This window comes from Halyomorpha halys, unplaced genomic scaffold (assembly GCF_000696795.3).
Source record: "Halyomorpha halys isolate HHAL.00 unplaced genomic scaffold, Hhal_1.1 Scaffold1526.1, whole genome shotgun sequence".
In the NCBI taxonomy this organism is placed as follows: Eukaryota; Metazoa; Arthropoda; class Insecta; order Hemiptera; family Pentatomidae; genus Halyomorpha; species Halyomorpha halys.
In genome coordinates this window covers 142,042-151,910 of record NW_027106725.1, presented here as the reverse complement: position 1 = coordinate 151,910, position 9,869 = coordinate 142,042, and the positions used below count along the sequence as shown (strand labels likewise).

Below are 9,869 nucleotides of genomic sequence, written 5' to 3'. Positions count from 1 at the left end.
ATAAATTACTCTATAAGAGTATACAAATATATGAGGATATTTATTCATATGTTCCAGATTTTAATGAAACAACTTTAAGACTAAAGAATTTATTTTAGAAGTACGATTTTCAAATTTCTTTTGTAAATCATATCAACCATAATTAAAAAAAAAAACACTTCTCTCGGTGAACATTTTTCGAAACCTGAAGCACCTGCATTGTCACCTATTTACATTCGAAACCTGTGGACTACATTGTTCACCACATCTCATTATCACCCACTTTGAGTGTTGTAGAATAGAGCCTCTAGGGATCTTAATTTTTTCGTAAATCTTGTTTATCAGTTACTGTTTAGAAAATTTTCAATTTCTTAAACTATGGTAAGACTTCCAATACATTCGGCATGACGTCACTCCTTGCCAACTTACCAAGTGATTATCTAAAAAATAACTGTTTTTTATAAGATACTACCTTCCTACTTCCAATCTGCAAAATTGCATTTTGTTTTTCAATTATCTGAAGTTTGATATATTTCTATCTGATGCATTTAAAATTATCTATAATATAATGATATCTTTAATAATTAAAATAATCTATCTGTTTTGTAGATATAATAATTACTACTCAAATGTATGACATTTAAGAACAAAAAGCTCTGGGATACAGAAAAAATATATATAAAACTTTACTTTCTTAAAACTGATAAAAATTTAGTTAGGACGATCAAACTGAAGAGAGTAGTATATTACTTAATGAAGGATTAGATATTTAAGAAATAAATATAGTTTGTTATTTGGTTGAAATTATTTGAGGTCATTTACCAAAAAAATAATTTTTGTAACTGAAAAAAATTACAATTTTTTGCCTTAAACTAAGAAGCGCATACCATAATTTAATGCCAGAATTATTGCTTTAAAAGTACTATTTCCCTCCCCAAAAAAAAAAATTCAAACCTCTATGAAATCAGCTAAACAATGCGGTGAAGTCTAAAATTTCAATTCCCAATCAATAATAGTTAACATGTTATACGATAGAATGCTTTATTATATAAAATAATCATGTTTTAAAGTGATTCTATAATTTATTTTAGGTCTAGCTTATAGACACAAGTGAAGCGTAACAGCGCCGTCCGTCATACTGGCCTCAGTTGTCAAACACAACGTTCTTATCAGTTAACCTTATATCACGACTTAGACAATTAATATCGTGTGAACCGATGATAGTAGAGTACTCTGGTTTTAAACTAAATGTTTTGTAATATGTGATGTATTGTAATGATCAATAAATATACAATAAATAAAAATCATATACCCTGTTATAGCTTTGAATGAGCTTAAAAAGCATCATTTAAATATTGACCCATTAAATATTTATAGTGAACACTTCGACAGAAAATTATAAGGTACATTCAGGTATGAACTGATGTTCCATGATGATAACTATGAATGGTTATATATTTTATTTAATATATACGAAGCCGAGATAATTCTTCAGGTGACGAGGAAAAACCTACAAAAGTCATAATGCAATCTAATTCTTATTAATTAGCGAATAATTAATGAAATTATTTAAGGAAGATTAAACTGTTCACATATACTACCTTATATAAAGAACATTTAGTTAATCTCCACCTCTGTCCGTGTGCTTCCTCCAGTTCACCAGCTCTCCTGTTTCAGTCTGGGTCAGCTTCCTATTCATCTAGTGACTGGACGATGTTGAGTGATGGAGCCCTTCCCTTCGCGAAATGCACGAGTCCCTCCACCGCCTTCCAAACGTAAATGAACTCTACGAAGAAGGGATAATTCTTTCTTCCAAACGGTAAACGTCCGACTCAGCAAGAGAAAAAATTTCGATCCTCCTTGATAACACGGCTTAGTGTCCTTCCATGCCAATGCAATACACTAACACTTGTTCTGCTCTTTTAGGGACTCAGAGCGTGGGATACCGGGGGTAGATATTGTTTTCGGAATTCTGTAGATTTCCCCGAAACCCTCCGGTTCATGTCAGGATCTGCAAGATCCAGTAGTGGGAGAGCCCAATTTGTCTTCAATCTTTCATGGATAGTGGAAAAGAACTTTTCTAATGTGGCACCAATATAGCTCGCCATTCAACGTCCATTCTACTCTTCTGTCCTGTACTTTTGCAGCTACTTCTTCTATAAGTTTGGGGTCGCACCGATCTTCTTCTGGAGTCTTTCCGGTAGCGCTTCCAGCCAACTCTGCCTCTTTAGTTTACGTTTAACAACACCCTCTTTTTTAAGGTTGAGGTCTAGGGGCCTGATTCCTACCAGCAACATCAGGGGCCTCTATGCGACACCGTTCTGTTGGTCTTTGTGACCCTCAGAAGAGCTAATATTTACATGGTGGCCATTCTGCTCTTCCGAGCCTGCCGTACCTATCCGTGTGTGGGATTTTTACCCACTACAACCACCGCCCTACACCTGTTCATTCCTCTCCACGGGACCGCCGCTAGGCATTACTTCATGGAGGGAAATGCCGTCTCGCATTCTTCGCATGGTTTTCACGTTTCCATGCTAGTCATGTCTTCTAGCCCTCTCTTCCTCACTCAACATCTTGAGGACGACTGTGGTGAATCTCTGCACTACGTTCTAGTACTGGTCTGAGAGTAGCATATAGCTCACCACGTTTTCTGGTGTGATGCGTCCTCCACACACTCTCTCCAATTCACTTCTTTCTGCCGCAAAGCGAATGCAAGTGAAAAACACGTGCTCTGCGGTTTCCTCGGCAGTCTGACATCCAGGGCATTCTGGTGTTGGTGTTGTCTTTTTGTTGTTTGTTGTTTGTTGATTGTTGATTGTTTGTTGGAGTGTGGTGGTGTTGTCCAGTTTAAAACGGTACTGGTAAGCTCTAAAGCATACATGTCCGGTCAACAATAGGGTTACGTAAAAATCCACCTCACCATGCTGGCAGCCATACCACGAGCCCACATCGGGTATTAACCTGGAGTCCACATCCCCAGAATCCGTAGTCTCCGAACGTTGCTGCCACTAGTCGATGGTTATTTTTCGCTCTTCCTCTCTGGAAACGTGTAAGCGTCGTCCATAGTCCCTGCTTCTTTCTTCGACAAGGAGTTCCACAGGTGGCATTTGGGCTATCACGCACACCGCTTCGTTCCAAACAGTTCGAAAAGCACTAACCGTCCTTAAAGAAACCCTGCGATAAACTGGAACCAATTTTCTCTTGTATGAATTGGTAACCATCGTTTCTTTCCAAATCGAGACTGCATATAACATAATGGAGGGAACAACCATAGCAAGGGCCTTAGACTTTGGGACCTCCAACGTTTGTCATAAGACGTGACACAAGGATGCTCCTTTAGCAGATTTGGTGCTGATATTCTCCGTCAGAACATTTAAGCGGATACGTGCATCGATCATGACTCCTAGGTATTTTAAGCTAGACTGGGAACGAATTTCGTTCCTACCAACCGTGACAGTGATGGACTCAGTCTGCTTCCTGCTAGTTACTAGTAGAACCTCGGTCTTGTGATCTACAAGTTGTAGGCCTACCGAAGACATCATCCTCGGACCGTAGCAACAGCCTGGTTTGCGATGATGGTAACTTCTTCCACGTACTTCGCCGCCACTACAACTGAAACGTCATCTGCGAATCCCGCAACTGTGGCTCCCTCCGACATTTTCAATTTGAAGCGTCGTACATGACGTTCCACAGAATGTGTGTGGATGGATGCTGTCAATAAAACTTGATTTTCATATTCAATGTGTGTTTTTCCACTACCATTTTCCTTTATCGTACATTTCTTCCCACTGTTACATAACTTATATATAATATAAATCTAATAATAATAATAATATATAAACCTGTACCGCTATAATCCTCTCGGATTCGATACTGGCTCTGGAGATAGTAATTAGTAAGCAAAGTATACTTTTCTATAAACAGATTCTGTGCTAGTGTAGCAAGATACATATATATTTTAGTTTTCATAAATTTTACTTGTCTAGCAATTAAGTTTCAAAACGTTCGAAACGCAGTAGGACTGTAAAAATCACTGGTTAATGAGACCTGATGCGAAATCTCGTCTCATTTGGAGAGAATTTGAAGCTTACATAGAAAAATCTCTCAATTACTGAAATTTTATAAATTTAATCCTTTTTAACGAAATTCAATACTATAAAGAGTAAATAAAACAAATAACTAATAGAAATTTATTTTTTCAACTTATTTAAATCAACTTATTTTTTTAACATATAAAATAAATTAAAATTTACAAGTTGGATGGAATCTTAATTCCTTGAGTTTCAGATTATGATCAGGGAGGTTAGCCTGATAACCCAGGTCGAAGCGTCGTCATAAATAAATATTTTTTTGTTTATTTATGTTTTTTTTGCTGACCACACCCTCAACCATCTTCTCCAATAACCAGCTTTCGCTCAATAGAAATAATTTCTTCATGAAACATGTCTCACATAACAAATATATCCTCAGCCATTTATGGCCCACGAGCCGTTACGCTGTGAAACAAGACTTAAAAAGGATTTGACATTCACTTAAGTAGAAAGAATTTTTTGGATTTTTTTCCTGATATCATATTTTTTTTTAATCTTTCAATTCACTGCCTGAAAATATTATGTTATCGGCTCTAAAAATGAAAATATATAACAAAATGGTCCCTAAAACACCGAAATCCTAAAATCAATATTTTAAAAATTTATTTTGGCAAATATCTAAGAAATAATTGGATTTACAGATGTCTATTAGAACTTTAATAGCTAAGTAAGTGTACCCTATACAATATCTTTGTATGAGTTGCAGTTTCCATAGTATTACCTAAATAATTTCATGTCATTTGACAATAAATGTAAGGTATTTATAAAATTTATATCATAAACATTAACCATAAAGACCTTAAATTATACTACTTCAATAAAAATTTCAATATTTTTTTTATTGCATTATATAGCTTTAAAGATATTGGTCACTGAATGAAAAATAAGCGAACATTTTAAGTTTTTCAGTACTTTATATCATTTCACTTTTTTTTTTCTGCTATTTTGTCTCGAACACCCCAGTATTTTAGCTTTATTCACGTTACTCCTGTCTGAAATTAAGTCCGCGGTTGCCGTACATGTAAATATGTGATCGCCGATCATCTGACCATCTCCACACAGGAGGCAGTCTAAAGACAGCCTCTCAAATTCTGTTCAGTTTTTTTAGTTGATACCTCAAAAGATTTTTTCATGATTAAAAAAAAAAAAGGAAATTGCTACCGAAAATTCACATTGTACCCACTTAAGTTTCCATAGACTTTTAGTGTGTCAATAAGGTATCAACAACAAAGAAAAAAAATAAAGATTGTCTTGGAGGGATTTAATTCCACTCAGAAAAACCCGTATTCACTGTACTACAAACTAAAGAATTGTATAAGAACATAGTAACTGGTTTGTAAATTCTCATTTTTCGTTGAAAAAATAATAAAGACATAAATTTACAGGACGAAGACAGCCGCGATAAGGATGAGCTGGGAGGGGAGAAGTAATGTACATATATAGGGGGTGGACATTTCCCTCAAGTTGAGAGAGAAAAAGAGATGGAAGGCGACAAGATGGAGGCGGAAGGCATGCTGAGGGACAAGCCCTCGAAGGAGACAACTTGTGGGATAGGATTCATCAAAGGACCATGGTTGCAGAAGTTTGCCAACTACAAGGCCTATGTGATTCTGTATGGCCTGCTTGGGTGCATGTTTACCGCCTCGTTTTCTTACGCCGGTGGTATCTTTACCACGATGGAAAAGAGGTTCAAGATTCCAAGTCAAACTATGGGTAAGTCATCATCTCTAATATTTAACTTTACATAATAAATAATAATAGGGATATTTGTTGTTTGAGGAATAACCTCTGGCTTCAATTCAATCATATCTGTACCTGGAAGAGATTGGAAAAAGGGCCAATTTGAAATAAATAGTCAATACATTAGTAGTAAAAATGTAAATTAGTATTTAGTCCTATTGCTAAAAATGGGAGGGAGTAGGTATTTAAACGGTTAATGTATCTCATACCTTGATTTATTTTGTTCACTCAATTTAAAACGTTTGGCCATTAGACCTTTTTGCAGCGTACAGTAAGGTAATAGTTAAAATGAGACAATCTGTCAATTTGGTTGCTGTACGAACCTCATCTCTAAATAGCCTAAAAACAAATATTGCTTTAAAAGATGCACATTTAGAAAAAAGAAAAGTTATTTTTTTTGTCATAAAGGTTACCAACTTATTCAAGCCACAGCCAGAAATCCAAATTCAGTGGGCCCATCCACTTAACTCCTGGCCCAATATAAATTGGTGCTGCTTAAGCCATGCTAAGGTGACACCTTGACACTATCCGCCACCAAGTAGCCTTTCATAGGTTTCGTCAAAGACTGATGATATATATTTTGTGACAATTAAGATGTCAGTCATGATGACAGTCAGCTTTGAAACCCTAGTTAGAAAATTACCTCCAAACTATTCTTAGACCATAAAATAATTTTTTTTTTTATTGTCAAAAAACATAATTATAAATATATGGTGTTTTCACTCATACAATCCACGAAGGATTAGTAAGAATTACAATCCACGAAGGTTCTTAGTAAGAATGAAGTACTTAGTAAGAAAGTACTGTAATTTTCAATCAATTTCTGTAATTGTAATTGTAATAATTTTTCCCCAATTAAGGGATCCACTTTATTAGGTCAGGTGGACCCCAGAGGTCTTGAGCCCACAGACTTATGACAGAATTAGACATAACAGAGTAAATAATTATCAACCATATTCGAACCTGGGTCCTTCAATCATCGGATAAAAACAAGGAAAACGTCAATAGTGAAGTTTACTCAATAAAACAGCGCCTTATTCACTGAGCTACGCCTCTCCACGTATGTATTGCTCATAAAGTATAATTTACTTGTAAAGATTTTCTTTACTCTTTTCTGCTTTATATTTATAAAATGTTTAAGAGCTTTAAGGAGATGAGTTAAGTTCTATCAAAATTTTTAAAGCTAATTTTTTTCAATAATCTATAAAAAAAATTTGTTATTGGCACAAACACCGGAGATGGACCCTCCGAAAAAAAATCAATAGATAAACATGGCGTAGACGTAATCATATCGACAAAAATAGCCGAAAATGCTTTTTTTCTACGATACATTGAAAACTGCAAATAAAAAAAATTGACGCGATTAATCATTATGAAATATACTATTTTATTATAGAATGAAATTTGTAAACGTGGGATGTAAATATAATGGATCATAATAAAAAATTAATCATTAAAAATAAAAATATCATTACATTCTGATTCGTGATACATTAAATTTGATTACTTAATATAAAATCAATTACTGTGCTATTATGCATTAATAAATTTTTAATGTTCTTTTAAACTGATATTTTTCGATCAAGAAAGAACGTTTCAATATCATATATGTAATTGTTTATACAAATACTACGAGTAATTGTTAGAACATTTAAAGAGTAAATTTTAATTCTTAACACAAGAGTAACAGTGAATTTTGTATGAGCTGTTTCTTATTTTATAAAATTACTTTAATTGTACGGTAATCGATAGGCATATATTTGTATTTGTGTATATTTGAAAAATATATAGAAGGAAAGAAAAAAAATCCTTTATTGACCGTTGTAGATAGGAATGTGGGCTATAACCCAACATGAAGTTCATAGGCATCGATTCTTAAGGAATATTAGTGGAGGCGATGGTATGTGTTAATACGTACGAGTAACAGTGGGTTTAACACTAGGTGTAATATACATACGAGTAACAGTAGGTGTAATAATAGTAGGTGTAATAACAGTAGGTGTAATAATAGTAGGTGTAATAACAGTAGGGGCAATAACAGTAGGTGCAATATACATACATTGAACGAAATACATAAAGTTGTTGGCCAGACCTCAGTTTTTTTAACATGGCGGCAATACTCAATTAAAGTATGTTTCATTATTACCTATAACATTCAATGAACTTTTTGAAGTTAAATAAATGAGTATTTAATATTAGGGGTAGTATTAGTAGTATTTAATATTAGGAGAGATACCGAGATACATTGGCTACCTTTATGTAAGAATAAATTCATAAAATACGGGGGAGGAAAGGGTTTCAGACATTACCTATCTTGGAAACCTATCTTACCCCGGTGTCGGCCCAATGGTTTTGCTCATAAGCGGTGCCTCCTAAAAGTTTTGCGTTTTAAAACTTACTCCTATTTGATAAAAGTTAAATAAATTCTCTGCGATAATATAATAGTACATATGATAGAGGACGAACACCACACGCAATAGTTTTATTGTATTTACCTTAAATTGTGCTGGTTGATATGCTTGCAACTATTTGCTTACTCTTGTTGTATTTCATTCCTGCTATCTACCATTCATAGCATGGCTAAAATGATGGCTTTGTTGCCAACTCTTTGGAGCTATATAATGGGACTTTTAGGATTTTTTTAAAGAAAAAATAAACAACATAAAACGCCATAAAATTATTTAATTACGAGTTCAGAGAATTTTAAATCATTTTTAAATTTAAATTCTAATTATGCTTTTGTAGAGTGGTAATGAGGCGTCAATTCAGAGAGCCCGTTCTAAACATACAAAAGCTTATCAACATTTCTTTATTTGTATTTACTTAGGGCTGATTTACGACTTTAATAGTACAAATTTGTAGAACTAAACACTTTTATTCCTTTTAAAATCAAAGTAAAATTAATTAAGTGACAATAAATTAAGCAACTATCCCATTCTCTGATTATATGTTCATTTGAATTATAATCCTCATGTTGCCCAACTGAGGAAGAGAGAGTTATTCCAAAGAGATAAAGTTCTAGCCAGCTGGGGAGCTCAAAATTTATTCCATAGTACTGCGTCTAAATAAATTTCATTAGTGCCAAGTGAAACAGGCTCGAACCTGTTCTCCCCCACCCCCAGAACGCTCAAGTACTGTCCCAATAAGCACGGCCACCACCAAATATTTAACAATATTTAAATTGTAATTCGCTTTATTAAACATATGACATGATTACATTTAAATTAAATCTCGAAAAAGACCACTAAAAAGTCATTAAGGTTTTATTATACTAATAAATTTTTCACTTTTTAAAAATAGGTTGTTTCATTTAAGTTTATAGTTGAAGCATTGAAAAGAAACATCTAAGAAGTTCTTATTTCTTGCCAATTTAGTATAATTTAATGAGTATTCGATTTAAATGTAATTGGAGAAGGATTTGAAAATTCTGGAAACATTATTTATTATCCATCAAAAATTGGAATTTTTGCATTAAAAAAATTCACAATTTTATTATTGTTATAACAATTAAATTTTATTATGAATGCAACGAAGTACGATGTAACGCAATTTCACCACTTTTGTCATGAAGTTCTGTTCCAACGCACTCTAATTTCTTCATCATCCCGAAATATTTTTATTTTTTTACCCCTGTCGAACAGATCCGCTACCTTGGACTACATTTGGACAAGCGATTAACCTGTAATCCTCACACCAGACTGAAAAGACAGGAAACTGCACGTCGATTTCGACTATTACTGCACTTACTAGACAAACAGTCTAAAATTCCAACACATCTGGACATATGGAGTTGAGCTTTGGGGCTCCACTAAACCTTCGAATTCCTCTCGTATTCAATCCTTACAATCCAAAAAATTCTCAATGCTCCTTACTTTGTCACAAATAAAATCATACATAAAGACCTTAATGTTCCATATGTGATCTACCTAGCCAGAACCAGATATCATTCTTTCCATTACAAACTCCCTAACCACCCAAACCCACTAGTTTCTAACCTTGCTTCCTCTTCCATTCCTGACAATCCTCCGAGGCGCCTGAAAAGAAGATGGCCACGAGACC

The 9,869-nt window shown here is 34.3% G+C and overlaps 1 protein-coding gene across 1 annotated transcript in view; it reads left to right on the top strand.

Annotated features, from left to right (window-relative positions):
- LOC106689936 (solute carrier organic anion transporter family member 74D) overlaps positions 1–9,869 on the top strand; it is a 30,141-nt gene that overhangs the window by 4,650 nt on the left and 15,622 nt on the right. The window contains exon 2 of the mRNA XM_014435163.3: positions 5,456–5,783. Coding sequence (XP_014290649.1) covers positions 5,552–5,783 — 232 coding nt within the window. The 5' untranslated portion in view covers positions 5,456–5,551. The remainder of the gene's footprint in view (positions 1–5,455; positions 5,784–9,869) is intronic.